This window comes from Syngnathus scovelli, chromosome 2 (genome assembly GCF_024217435.2).
Source record: "Syngnathus scovelli strain Florida chromosome 2, RoL_Ssco_1.2, whole genome shotgun sequence".
Classification (NCBI taxonomy): Eukaryota; Metazoa; Chordata; class Actinopteri; order Syngnathiformes; family Syngnathidae; genus Syngnathus; species Syngnathus scovelli.
Genome location: NC_090848.1, coordinates 9,705,145 through 9,719,844, shown reverse-complemented (window position 1 = coordinate 9,719,844; position 14,700 = coordinate 9,705,145). Strand labels below are relative to the sequence as shown.

Genomic DNA, 14,700 nt, shown 5'->3' with positions numbered 1-14,700 from the left:
AATAAACATATATATGTATTTAAAATAAATATATATACCTATTTAAAATAAACATATATACCTATTTAAAATAAACATATATATGTATTTAAAATAAACATATATATGTATTTAAAATAAACATATATACCTATTTAAAATAAACATATATATGTATTTAAAATAAACATATATATGTATTTAAAATAAACATATATACCTATTTAAAATAAACATATATATGTATTTAAAATAAATATATATATGTATTTAAAATAAACATATATATGTATTTAAAATGAACATATATACCTATTTAAAATAAATATATATACCTATTTAAAATAAACATATATATGTATTTAAAATAAACATATATATGTATTTAAAATAAATATATACCTATTTAAAATAAACATATATATCTATTTAAAATATAAATCTCAGATCAAACAGCCAATCAGAAAGTGGGGATGAGGGCGGGTCCACACCCACAAGTTTGCACATTTTTCCATGATAAAACACATTTTGGGTTCTATCGGGATTTGAACTCGAGACGCTGGGGTGGGAGCCCAGAGCACAAACCACTATACTACGGAACCCTCGGTCATGCCGGATGGAATGTACGTATTTCTTCGTAAATAAAACGTAATATAAATATATATATATTTAGACGTCTATTTTAGGTCTATAAATCAACCTAATTTTACGTCTATAAAATAACCTTAAATAGACATCTTTATCAGTGTTACAGAAATAACCAATTCACATGTACGGAGCAACATGCTTGTTAAACCCAAACAACTTCTGTGCATTATTTATACAACTTACAGCTTGTTCAGACTTTAAAATTCCAAAATATGATCATATTTAATGTTTTTAATTTAGAGGTCTATTTTAGGTCTATACCGTATCCAATTTTAGATGTTTAAATTTGGTTTTTATGAGACCAGACGTTTCATAGACATCTATGGCTGACAGGGTTCATTTTGAAACAAGCTTCCAAATAAAAACGGATCTCTTTTTGAGACTAATTATTAATAAATAATAGTAATAAATAATTATTATTAGGTTATAAAGTATGGAAAGTCTCACTATCAATCTTTAGGCCTCGCATCTCTCTACACGTACACACTACAAAACCACCAACACTGTCTACACACGCTCTACTGCAGGCGAAGTCACGCCTCTCTCCATGGTGCTGAAAGTTGAGTCCACCACGAACGAGTGCAGTCCAGGCAAGGCAGCCGCGGATGCTGCAGGGGCGCGACTAACTTGACTGCCTGCCTGCCGACTTGAGCGGCCACCCGCGATCCCAACCAAAGCCCGACCCTTACCATTGGTCCCGACAATGGACCTACTTCCGGCCCAGGAGGCAGCACGCATCTACCACACCAACTACGTGAGGAATTCACGGGCCATCGGCGTCCTGTGGGCCGTGTTCACCATGTGCTTCGTCATCATCACGGTGGTGGTGTTCATCCAGCCTTTCTGGATCGGCGATAGCGTCAACACGCCGCAGGCGGGCTACTTTGGCCTCTTTCACTACTGCATCGGTAACGCGCTCACCTCGGAGCTCATCTGCAAGGGCAGCCTGCTAGACTTCGGCTCCATCCCATCACCGGCCTTCCGCACCGCCATGTTCTTCGTGGCCACGTCCATGCTGCTGGTGGTGGCCACCACGGTGTGCTTCAGCCTCTTCTTCTTTTGCAACGCTGGCAGCGTCTACAAGATTTGCGCCTGGATGCAGCTGGCCTCTGGTAAGACGCAAAGTTAAACTTAAAAAAAACTTTTGTGTCTCATTTCATTTGGATTTGGACAGTATGCTTAATGCAGTGATGTCCAATTTGCCGATCGCCAACCAATCAAATAGCAATGTGCATTCTTCAAGTCTTTGGTGCTGAAACGGAGGCTGGTTGTGTTGGACATGCCAGGCTCTTGTTGCAGGCATGCTTTGTGCATCTGGTGTCAGTGCAAACACTCTGACACCTCTGCTGGGGCTTCAGTTACATGTCAGCCACCTGATCAGGTCAACAGCACCTGTAACAAGACCAGAATGCCAACACAGGGAGCCACAAATTAAGTGAAGGGGCGGGGAGATTTAACTAGTTAGTTGTATGAAATTTACATTTACGTGGAAATTCAACAAACTGTTTACTTCATGACCTGAAAGTTAAGAATGGTCTTCGCAGCCGTTTTGATGGTGATGGGCTGCATGATCTATCCCGACGGCTGGGATGCCCCCGAGGTCAAGAGGATGTGCGGCCAGCGGACGGATAAGTACAGCCTGGGGAACTGCACGGTGCGCTGGGCCTACATCTTGGCCATCATTAGCATCCTGGATGCTCTCCTGCTGGCCTTTCTCTCCTTTACATTGGGCAACCGGCAGGACAAACTGCTCCCGGAAGACTTTGAGGCGGAGGGTGCAGGTAAGGCCTTACCAGGGGGGGAACGCAAGATGTTGTGTTGATGTTACAATTAAAAGTTAAAGCACAAATTTCATCCCCAAGCTGTCGAAGTATACAAACAATTGTGCTGTTAACACAAATTATACTATTCTTTTTAAATATATTTCTTTAAAATAGGTCAGTTTGCCGTGACGCGCTATATTAAGTAGTTTTCTAAAACAGACAAATTGGCCAGCTCATCTGTACAGTAGATTCGGCGAGGGAAACTAATTCAAACGTGCGCTTTTTTTTTTTTTTTCATCACTTAGATTTACAGTAAGTATAATGAACCAAATTAGAAAAATTATTTAATTAGATACGGAAAAATCTTAAACATAAGCCTATACTAAATATACCTACTGCTTATTATTCTGTCTAGAGTTTCAGTTTCATTACAATTTTTTATTTGGGCTACTTATAATGCACCATTTCACTGGTCAACATTTTTTTTTACAATTTTTTTAGATTAGAAATGCAAGTAACCTTTGATGATTTTTTTGCGCTGATTCTGTATCTGTGCTGTTTTTCTCTTGCAAATCAGGTTTTAACTATGTATCGCATTAATGTTCAGTAATTGTGAATTAAAGGTTTGCCAAACAAGTGGTAGAACCTTCCCTAATTCTAATCATCATTTCCATTTCACTTCACAGAAAACCCCTGAAGAGCCTGCAGTTTCAAGATCTAAGATGTCACTGTGCAAGACAGAGGTTCCTTCAATAGAACAAGGAAACTGATGCACTATGCAACATTTTTATTCTAGGTTGAGATTTTAAGTTTGATTCCACACACACACACACAAATGTACTCGTTGGCCACACAATACAACCAAGCACAAACATTTTCGGTCCATTTATTAAAACACAGCTACCCAGCTAAATCACTTTAGCCAAGATATAAGATTTGTTAGAAACTGTACATAGTAACTAATACTATATATTTATAGAGAGGCAAATTCTTTGGTACAGATATTTACAACTATTTTCACTTTTTTATTTTTCCTCCTTTTCGATGGGCATTGTTTTTTTGTTTTGTGGCTTCCCGGTGCACACTAATTTCTGAATTGTGTCACTGTAGCACAACTGACTGCCAATAAACTGACCAACTTTCTGAATTTTACGAGAAATCATGTATCTTTGCTCAACAATCTATGGCAGTGACATTTAATGAGAAAGAGAATTGTTTAGTGGTGTGTGGTGAATTTGACATTTATTATAAAATATGTGCCTTGACTCAATATAGTTTGAGAAATACCTTTCTAAAAGAACACCAGCGTCCTTTAAAAAAAAAGATAATACAATTCTACACTAGGTTGCACTGTAGCTAAATAAAAACACCAAATAAACCTTTGTTGTGTGGAAAAATATATTTGCAAATCCTTTCCGAGTACACATTCAGGTGAAAGCAGCACAAGCACAATTTTAGTCGAGCCTATTCGCATGTATTTGCACTGTTCTCCGATGAATAGAGGTTGAAAGGGATTCGCAAATTATTGCATCTATTATTACCATTATTCTTAAGCTATGACACAGCATTAACATTTTGATGATGATTATGTTTGTGCATCAACAGACAAGCACCCACGTAAGTCTGCCTGGAATAATGCTGCAAGAACGTTACCATAGTCAGTGTACATGCCAGCCCCGTGTGCAATTTCCTAAGCCTTCTTTACAAATACAAAAATGTACATTATACATGTTGAACAGAAGATAAAAGACCCGGTAAAAAGACAGCACTAATGAAGTTGTGGGGACATGGCTACATATCCTATGTTTGCTTGGGTTGCTTTTGGTGCAGGAGTAGAACAAATAAGGAAACACTAGCGGAACAAGAACAGGTCCCTACGGATTGGGTACGGCAGTCCAAGTCGACTGAGGAACATCCCTATCGTGCTGAGAGAAGAACCGACACATACGCCAACCAAGAGAAATAAATATTTCAATGATATGCCCAAAGTGGAAAGTGATCTGTTGCATTCTCCGGAGAGAGTGGAAGGGGATGGAGGTCCACTAGAGGGCCAGCCAAGGGTGGCGCAGGCACTCGGCCGCCGTGGCTCTTTTGTCGGGGACCAGCTCCAGCATGGGGAGCAGGAAGTCGGCGAAGCACTCGGCCTCTTGCCGGGGCCACTCGTACTTGTCAACCAGCACCTCCAGCAGGCCCCACGGTTTCAGCTTGGTGATGTGTTTTAAGTCCCCTACGGGAGGAAAACACCTCCCTTACTATCTATTTATGCTGAAATCATTCCATATTCGGAATTCGGACTATTTGGAAAATATGTACAAACAAACGTGAAGATTCAGTAATTTAAAATAAACATATATACCTATTTAAAATAAACATATATACCTATTTAAAATAAATATATATACCTATTTAAAATAAATATATATATGTATTTAAAATAAATATATATACCTATTTAAAATAAACATATATACCTATTTAAAATAAATATATATATGTATTTAAAATAAATATATATACCTATTTAAAATAAACATATATATCTATTTAAAATAAACATATATACCTATTTAAAATAAACATATATACCTATTTAAAATAAAAATATATACCTATTTAAAATAAATATATATACCTATTTAAAATAAACATATATATGTATTTAAAATAAACATATATATGTATTTAAAATAAACATATATACCTATTTAAAATAAACATATATATGTATTTAAAATAAATATATATATGTATTTAAAATAAATATATATATGTATTTAAAATAAACATATATATGTATTTAAAATAAACATATATACCTATTTAAAATAAACATATATATGTATTTAAAATAAATATATATATGTATTTAAAATAAATATATATATGTATTTAAAATAAACATATATATGTATTTAAAATAAACATATATACCTATTTAAAATAAACATATATATGTATTTAAAATAAATATATATATGTATTTAAAATAAATATATATATGTATTTAAAATAAATATATATATGTATTTAAAATAAATATATATACCTATTTAAAATAAACATATATATATAATTCGTAAGATTCATTATGGATTTGGGTCCATAATATGTATATATCTGAAAATAGCCCATTATTTCCTCAACTAAAATAATATTTAATGTTGGCTTAAAGTCTGAGGATTTTGACATTTTTCAATTAAACAAGGTCTCCAAACGATTACTCTATTATGAAAATAAAGATCAATAACTTTGATCATCAATGAGTTGCCATCGCACCACTACTTTGACTGCTAAAGGATCTTGTAATACAAATCGCTTTTTTGTTTTACCTTTCTTGGTGAAAAAATCCTTGGAATATTTTCCATTCAATATGAGTTTACGTGGGACACTCCCCAGCAGCTCAATGATCAGCGCTATATGATCTACACCGCACACACAGTTGCATGGGGGAGAAAGACAAAGACCACAGACAAGAAAGTGTCAGTAACACACAAGTAGCATACCTTTCTTTGTGAAGTATTCCTGTGAGTATTTCCCGCTCAGAGCATAGTGGCGAGGAACTCTACCGAGCAACTCGATCATGAGAGCAAGGTGGTCTGGAGACAAGGCCCGTCAGAAGCGGATCAATGACAAAAAGGGTGAGGAAGAGAGGAGATGGCAAAACAGTCACATGGAGTGCCAACGGATGACAATGACAGCCTGACGCGGTAAGCCGCTCATGGATGGCAGTCCGTAACATCAGAATGGCAGACAAAGAAGCGTTTGCACAATTAGCCAATATATTTTCACCACGTGTGCCGTGGGAATGATCCTGTTTCACTTAATCAGTCTTGAAGTTATTATTTATTCACGACAAATAATGTATCTTTGTTCCTCTCTCTACACCACTGACACAAGAACTCTGGTCAACACTGCAATAAACGCGCAACATTACTCCAAACTAAATGTGGCTCAGAAAGCAAGCAAACTGTACTGAGTGCCTCTTACAATGGTAAGAGAAAAATATTCAAAGAATGGCAGGGCCTAACAGGTACACTCTCTTTTCAAAAAGAGTCATCGTCCAAAATGTGATTAAAGAGTCAAATGGATGACTGAGGCCACATTTTCGCTGAGACATAAATACATAGACGAGTGCTATGCTCAAATGAGTCATAATTCGTTCACTTTTTCAATTGAGCATGGCATAGTAAAAATCCATTTATAACTTGCGGACTCTGATGAGATGGTACAATGTTACCGAAACTGCCGTTTTTTTTTTTTTTTTTTTTTTTTGTTCGCGCGAGTCCTCTGACACTTACAAACCAACTTGTGGAAGAAATGGCAGCTGATGTGGAAAAACTGCTTCCCACTAATAAATCCCGCTTCCTACTAATGTAGCAAGGAGGAGGAGGGAGAAAAACAAGTGGCCAGTGACAACGTCGTTTGATCGGTTCAGACGCCGTGGCAATGATTGTATGGACAATAATGCATAGAGCCTTCACTGCAATGCACACTTTGTTAAAGCCCCGATTATATGCCAACATGACACAAGCACGCATGCACATACTCCCAGGAAATGTGTGAAGGGAAGAGAAACTAATATTTGAAAAAGAGTTTGCAAGTGAAGGAAGTCTCAAGTGGAAAAACAGCAGCACAGCATGCAAAGAAACACTTGAGAGTGATAGCATCCTGACATGCTGGAGCAAAATCAAAGCCAAACAAAAAGCATACGGTCAAATAAATAATAATAATAATGAGGCGGAAGGGGAGGAGGGGGGAAAAGCATTGAAGACAAGGCAATGAAGATGTTGATGGCCCTGTCTCCAGTGTTGGGGGAGGAAGATGGAAGCAGGGGGTACTCACAGGAATGGTGACACCCCATCACACAATTCTTTCTCATTATGTCTTCATGTGCTCTTAGCTGACTTTTAATCAAGTAGTAGCATGAAGATCCTCTATTCAGGTGTAACAGTGACATTGCTGCTAATTTAACAGGTCCCATGTAGTCGTAGTTACAAAATAACATGTCAAGTTAAATCCACGTGGGCAGACGCAGAACTCTGTACAGCTACGGAATAAGATTTCATGAATAATAGGAAATGGAGAGGGTCATACCTTCATCTCTGGAATAATCTTCACCAGAGTGTGGTTCAAACAAGTAGTCTCCTGTGGCGAGTTCAAATGCCTGAGGCGACAACAGTATCATCATCAAAAAGAATTCATGAAGTGACAAGGAAGAACTAGCATTTTGCTCTCCCGTAGCCGCACTGGTGAAAAAGGCCTGGCCAGGTTGCATTTGTTTGATATCTATGATTTGATGCAGTCCCTCTTACCATGCAGGCTGCACTCCAGATATCCGCCGGTGTGCTGTAACCTGCGCCAATGAGTACCTCTAAGGAGCGGTACTGCCGGGTCTGGATGTCTTCTGTAAAGTGCTTGTGCTGAAGCAGAAGAACAGACAAAATTCCACATAACAGTCTTCCACATTGTGTGTTCAATGTCTTGTCTTATCTGTGAAGGGAAAAAAAAAAAAAAAAATCTATTTCTGTGGAAGTTGATACGTTTTTGGTCTCATAAGAAGCGGAGACTGTAGGCGAAATGAGTGGGACTTAAAACGGGAAATAGAAATTTTTACAAAAATAATTTGATTTGGTTGACAGGCGGCTTTGGCTCACTAGTCGAGTGAATGTGTGTGTGAATGTGAAGCATTATGCTGCGCTTTGGGCAGCATGTGATGTAGATAAGTGCGGTCCATTTATAGGTCTATGAAGGAAGCTAAAGGTGTTCTATTCTGGTAACTGAATGAGACTGGGTGTGTTTGTGTCTGCAAGTCCTGATGGGTCATCAGGAAATCCCTCCGGTCACGATAAGACGACTCACCACCCAGCAGGCATTTCCCAGGTCTGCAATCTTGACCTTGATCTTGTCTGCGTTGATTGGCTCAAGGGGGTTGACGAGCAGGGATCCCGCCGTTTGCTTGCCTACATCGGAGCAGAGATAAGAAAGCATTCAGAAGGCTGAATGAACATCAGAAAGCGGGTGCCAGCGTGTGTCAAACTGACCATTTTGCAGAATTTCCTCACTTCCATCGTGTTCCCGCTCTTGACAAATGTTCTCCCCCGGTTCCTCCCCCAGCCCGGCAGACACCTGCCTGGCAGACACCCCGCTGCAGTGTGCCCCTTCAATGTCAGTGCGTAGCTCCTCCTTGAGGTCCAAGCCGTTTGAGATGGTGTGGTGTTTCTTCTCTGCAACGTTTCCATTATGTTGGTCTTCCTCCCTCCATCGGGGTAGTCTTTGCTCCGACTCGGCATGTCCATTACAGTTCAGCTCGGCCAACCCTTCTGCATTCACGCCGCTCTCTGAAACCATCCGATAAAGGAAAACGCTTTTCACTCCATTTGTCACACATTTGATACCAAACCAAAACAGTGCACTGTGAGAGATGATTTCATGGGAAATTAAGACTTCCAACCTTGTGCGTCTTCGTTCCCCACATCCTGCAGAGGCATGTGCTTCAGAGGAGCACAGGCCCGGCCCTTTGGAGACTCGGGCTCCTCGTCCACCTCGTCGTCTTCCTCTCGAGTTTCCGTGATCTTCTCCATCTCCTCCAGGTCCATGATGCACTTTTCCAGCAACGCCGCCTGTCGCTTTTGTTTCTTTTTTAACTTCTTCTTCTTGTTTTTGGACATTTTTACAGTCTGTTGAAGAGGGAAACACAGAGAAGCTCACAACTGACACGAGCATTGTCCATATTGTGCTGAGGTGGTTGCAAAAATGGAAGTGTGGTATCTGCAGGATGAAAGAAGTCATGTGCTTCATTTATAGGCAGAATTCATGATTTTACATTGGGAAAATTGCATAGGGACTACGAAAATGAATACGGCCAGAAAAAAAGCGTGTACCTGTTTTGGAGCAGGTGCGGTGCTAACTGCAAAACAAAGAATGTCATTAGTACAACACGGTTGTCAGCACGTCTGCGTGGACATCAGAAGCGCATTGTGTACTTGCTGAGCCCGAGGGAGGCGGCGCTCCCGTCCGCTGCCATTCCGTAGCTTCTGCCGCCAGCTTGCGGACGTATGGCTCGTCGACGCTCATCAGGATATTCTCCGGCTTGATGTCCGTGTGGATGATCTGACATTTCGTGTGCAAATAGTCGAGGCCCTGAAGGACCTGAGAGCAAATTTGGGATGTGATAAGCAATCCCACCTGGTCCTGTGCCGAGCTCCTTGATATATTGCATGCATAAGATGAAGCAAATCTACCAACGCAAGATGAAAATTGAAACAATATGAGACGACATCACATGCTGCCCAAACACACACACGCTTTTTTTTAGTGTGTTGATTGTGCTCACCTGTCTAATGATGCTCTTTACACAGGGAAGAGGCAAACCCTGGTAATTGGATTTGATGATCCACTTCAATAAGTGATGCCCCAAAACCTCAAATACCATGCAGACATCTGAATAGACAACGTTAAGATCACAACAACGACAAAGTCGTTCCTCTCCTGAACAGAACGCCTGCAGAGTCTTCAGACTTCATTGTACCCTGCACAGACTGTGCCAGACGCATCTCAGGAAGCTCAGCACATGACGGCTGTGCCAATTTTTCACATTTAGTAAAGCGCTCTTCTCCATTTAGCTGATGGGAACTTTCCACCTGTCCAAAAGCCATGTGACCAGACATTTTAGTGGGTTGTTGATATGACTTTTGGCAATACGTAATGAGTTTCAGGGACCATTGTGGCCTTTTCTTCATTTAACTGGATCCTATTTCTCCAAATAGTGCGGAAGCATCATATTGACTGCTGTATGATCAAATATGAGTCAGACCCAGAATGAGTCAGGTAGGTGACAAACAGCCATAAAGGATACGAGTTCCATTGACGCCGGAAATCTTAAAGTCGTCCAACATCTGGACCACCATCTCCCGTTTAGGATCGTCGGGGTCTGAGTTTCTCACCTGAGCGCAAAGAATTACAATCAGCACCAGACTGGCGTAAAAATACTTTGAATGTGATGATAAAATTTCGACTAAACGGGAGCCAAGCGCTATGGTGCCCATTTATAATTGTCCCCATGGCAGCATTGACTTACAGACTTGAGAAGTTTGATCTCATCCACGGCAGTTTCTGTGTAGTGTTCTGCACTTTTGACCACTTTCATTGCAACAAACCTCTTCATCCTACGAAACAAAGAGAAAAAAAAAAAAACACCGCTTTTAAGGTCCAGTATGGGTCAACTGCCACTAGAAGGCATGCTAGCAAAGAGACTGCAGTGAAAATCCAGAGCAAAGTTGCCTACTGGATGTCCCAGGCGAGCCAGACGGTGGAGAAGTGTCCCCAGCCCAGTTTCCGAATGACATGATACTTTCCATTGTAAAGGTCACCTACTTTTACATGATGGTAGCCGCCTACAAAAGAAAACAGCATTACAATTACAGATCAGGTCGACAGAGCTATGGATGAGATGACCACTTTGTCGTATACCACTTTGTCGTTGATTTGACAGGTAAGGATTTCAAGAAGACTCACCTTTGCAATAGTCGTTGGGATCCTCCTGCTCTTCATCGTCAGAGCCCAGAATCTCCTCGGGTTCTTCAGGTTCCTGAGGCGAAGCTTCGTGTTGGGCCTGCGGACGACTTCTGGGATTTGCCTGCTGCCTGTTGACAATCCATAATTTTGCCTTTATGAAAGCTACTAATGTGGACTGTTGCTGTGATGGCTTCCAGCCAGTGAGAAAGAGTACATAAAAGACAGAGAATGTCCTCCATTTGGGATTTTTCCACACTGCAACTAACGTGCCATAACAGCAGGCCTATGAATTGCCTTCAACGATCAATAGTTGCAGGTGGAAGCAAAAGCATTCAGTGTTCTTCCTACACTGTGAAAAATGAGTTGGATCTATATAGTTAGCTGCTGTCTTGGCATTTTTCCTCCATGGAATTTCTGGAGGAGCCTAATTTCCTACAACTCTCAAACTAAGTTGGGCATTCTTCTCAACTGTAATTGCAGTATACGACGTGGCAGCAGGATGGCATAATGGTATTACATCCAAACCAGTGGCAAGTGACTCATAAAAAAATTGAAATAGAAGTCCCGAATTTGACAACATTCTTTTGATTGGAAGCATTTGTCAGAAAAAATATCAAGCGGACCAAATTTAAGTAACAGTAATGCGCTCTACTCTCACACCGTTTCCATTTCTGTGCTCGTGCTGCAAAATGCACACGCTTTGAATAAAGCTCATTGCATTCTAAGAGTTCACCACCAGATGACACTAACGCACAGTGTCCTTTAACGTTAGAGGGCTTCGTACATAAATTATTTTTGGTCAGCAAGTACGCATTCTTTCTTACATACAGCATACATCCATGACCTTAATTTAAAGATAAATTCTTCAGTTAATTGCTGTTTCTGCACTTGGAAACTCATTTAATTGATTTAATGTAAATAACAAAAAGAGATTTGTAAATATTTAAAAAATTAAACAAGGCCCTTTGAGCGCCAAAGTTCACTATACTTGGACTTTTAAATGTGTCTGAAACAAACTGTGCAGGTCAATCTGAAATGTATCGAAAATGTCAAATTCAGTCACGTCTTTTTGAGGAACAGAAACAACGAGGAAGCAAACATCTCTTCGCTATTGCGTGATTTGGGGCTTGCGCTTCTATTTCCCACATGAGCCATGTATGGAGAAAGATCCCATCCAAAGTTACTGAGTGTTTTAAGTTGTTTTAGTTGTATGTGCCACTTTTGTCCATCATATCATGCCATGCAATTCTCAGAAGAACGCCACGCTTCTGTGGCTTGATGCGGGCTTCTTTATTTTCACGCTTTATACAGTATAGCCTATCCCCGGGGCTGTTACATAACAACTCTAGAGGATGCCATCGGCAGCATGATTAGTTTGAGGGAAGAAGGGGACGACAACTGCATTAGTATGGTAGAGGAAGATACAAATGTTTGCTATCTAACAGTCATTTGAAATTCTAACAAAGAATTCAGTAGGGGTGGGGGACAATTAATATCCTGATGTGCATTGCATTCTTATCATCCTGCTGGACATGGTTAATTCTCATTGAAGCACTTATTTCTTTTGTTCAGGATTTTTCATTGCGATGTAGTGTAAATGATGCCGGGTAATTGGGTAACTAATTCGTTCATCACGAGTTTAGTTGTTTTTATTTTTGCAGCGGAAAAGGTTCTTCTGCACGTTGAACAATAGTCCATTTTGAATGACAAATACAATGCCAATGAAAATATGTGGACTGTAAGATGAGAAACAATAAGCAAGGCAGTAGCAATTAAGGGGGAGAAGTACCAACACACTGAAGAGGGATAAAAACTCACTTTTTGCAGGTCTTCTTGGCTTTGACCCTCTTTTTCCTCGCCTGAAGAGCCAAAACTGTGGACATAAGAGACAGATTGTTTCACGCTTTAGCTGATTCACAAATGTACTGTTGAGACACACACAAAAGCAAAACATGTTCTACTTGCATTGAGCAAAACAGCGAAGCGCTGTTACTGTGTCGATACTGTACGTCTGTACTTCCGACTTGAAAAAAAAAATGCTCCAGAAGGTTAACTATTTCTACAAGATTTGGTAGGAATCGAATTTTGTTCTTTACAAATATTATTTTACTTCATTGAGTCTCCTTTTGCCAACCCGTGTTTATAAAACAACCAAAGCACAAAACCTTTTTAGTATGGAAAATAACAGGCGCTTCTACTTCCTCCTAGCTGTCCCTAATGAAGAGACCAGTACAACTCTTCTCTACTCCTCCTCGCTGTCCCTAATGAAGAGACCAGTACAACTCTTCCCTATTTGAAGTCACCATGAAGGAGAGAAAAGTTAGGTAAGCTACGTATGACTACCGGGCCACATTCAACAAGTATTGTCGTGGATGATTTTGCTTGAATATGAATTTATGACTACTCACATTGTTTAGCAAAGGAGCCTTTTACTAATCTTTTGAAGAATGCAGTCATTTTGAAGGTGCATCTTTCAATTTAAGGCAAAAATAGCATCAAGCACAAATAACTTTCTAGGTGGAAAAAGTGTAGTTGCACACAAGGGCTTTATATGTCTATGCGCAAGTTTCAGCTAAATCTACCCAGTAGCTCCTGAAAAATAGAGTGAAATCACATATCTCTGTGACAAAGGCCCTGTTACCATGGCAACCAGTGCTGATATTTTTTTTCAAATGACATCACAGGTTCACGTTGCACAGTTTAGCATCATTATTCTCCTTCCTAAAATACTATCCACCACTTTAAAACGTATTTGTGGTCAATGTATGCTAATGAGGTCCCTTAATCAATGCCAAGTCCATCAAAATATTAATATTTCTTGAGCTATCTTAAGAAATAACGACATATTTGACATTATTTTCAATAGGCAAAATAACACAAAAGTTCTTCCCAGAAAGACACACAAAAAAAACAGTTTATAAGGAATCGTTGTACAAAGATCTAAGTGGCCTTCCCAATCAGACTTTGCATAGTGATTTCCATTTGTGGGAAATTTGATTTAATTGATTCAAAAGAACAACATCTGCATAAAAAGTGCTGGACATAAAGTAAAAATCAGACATGCGTAAACAGTAACCTATGCAGACAATTGGCGGGTTATCGTTGACACCTAATTGTAAACACTTATTTTAAAAAGGTGATGTTGGAAGATGAGTTTGCAATTTGAAAGAATGAATTGAGACCCTAGTTTGGTGTATATTTATGGACATTTTTGGCGTGGGGGCGTGCACTATTGATTAATTTTAGACCAAGGTTAACTGTATTGTATTTCATATATTTGTTTTCTGTTTATATCTCCAAAATATCCATCAATTGTCTCACAGCGCTCATCATTTTGTAATACTGTACAGCAATACAGCTTTAAAGCAAACCACCCGGATACCGATCAGACAAATATTTGCAACAGATACCAATAATAACTAGATGAAAAGGCGTGTTGCTGTAAAATAATAAATTGGAAAAAGGAGTCGTAGATGTCACAGAAAGAGCGAGAAGCTTTTCTGTGCCTAGCTAATCCTTACACGGCTAACACTAGCTCGCGGCGGCTAACCATACGAAACAAACGCATTTGATTAAAACATTGACGCGGCTCTACGTCTAAAAACGTTCCCCGTACACGGGGTAGAGCAGGAATGACATGGCGACCAACGTTTCTCCGACAACGTACGGCAAACGTTTACCTTTTCTCTCCATGTTGTAGCTTCGCTGTTAGCTACAGCGCCAATGACCGAATGTTTGGCGCATGCGTATTGGGTGAGAGGGCGAAGAGGTGGCTTCGCTCAGCCACTGCACACGC

The 14,700-nt window shown here is 39.7% G+C and overlaps 2 protein-coding genes across 3 annotated transcripts; one reads left to right on the top strand and one right to left on the bottom strand.

The window, feature by feature from the left end:
• Nucleotides 1-343: 343 nt before the first annotated feature.
• lhfpl5b (LHFPL tetraspan subfamily member 5b) lies at nucleotides 344-4,745 on the top strand. Its single transcript, XM_049752327.2, has 3 exons — nucleotides 344-1,739; nucleotides 2,172-2,408; nucleotides 3,077-4,745. Exons 1-3 carry the CDS (start codon nucleotides 1,331-1,333, stop codon nucleotides 3,085-3,087), a joined length of 657 nt encoding a protein of 218 aa, XP_049608284.1. The 5' UTR covers nucleotides 344-1,330; the 3' UTR covers nucleotides 3,088-4,745.
• On the bottom strand, nucleotides 3,263-14,689 carry srpk1a (SRSF protein kinase 1a). Of its 2 annotated transcripts, none has more exons than XM_049752323.2 (16): nucleotides 14,585-14,689; nucleotides 12,723-12,777; nucleotides 10,905-11,032; nucleotides 10,675-10,783; nucleotides 10,468-10,555; nucleotides 10,246-10,333; nucleotides 9,724-9,830; nucleotides 9,374-9,539; nucleotides 9,272-9,297; nucleotides 8,842-9,067; nucleotides 8,432-8,728; nucleotides 8,250-8,350; nucleotides 7,703-7,810; nucleotides 7,485-7,554; nucleotides 5,894-5,986; nucleotides 3,263-4,617 (listed from the first exon to the last, which is right to left on the bottom strand). In XM_049752323.2, the coding sequence occupies exons 1-16, from the start codon at nucleotides 14,595-14,597 to the stop codon at nucleotides 4,433-4,435; spliced, it is 1,860 nt and encodes a 619-aa protein (XP_049608280.1). In that variant the 5' UTR covers nucleotides 14,598-14,689; the 3' UTR covers nucleotides 3,263-4,432. The 2 variants fall into 2 exon arrangements, with proteins under 2 accessions (XP_049608280.1, XP_049608281.1); XM_049752324.1 differs by lacking the exon at nucleotides 5,894-5,986 and adding an exon at nucleotides 5,720-5,812.
• Between the last annotated feature and the right edge of the window lie 11 nt (nucleotides 14,690-14,700).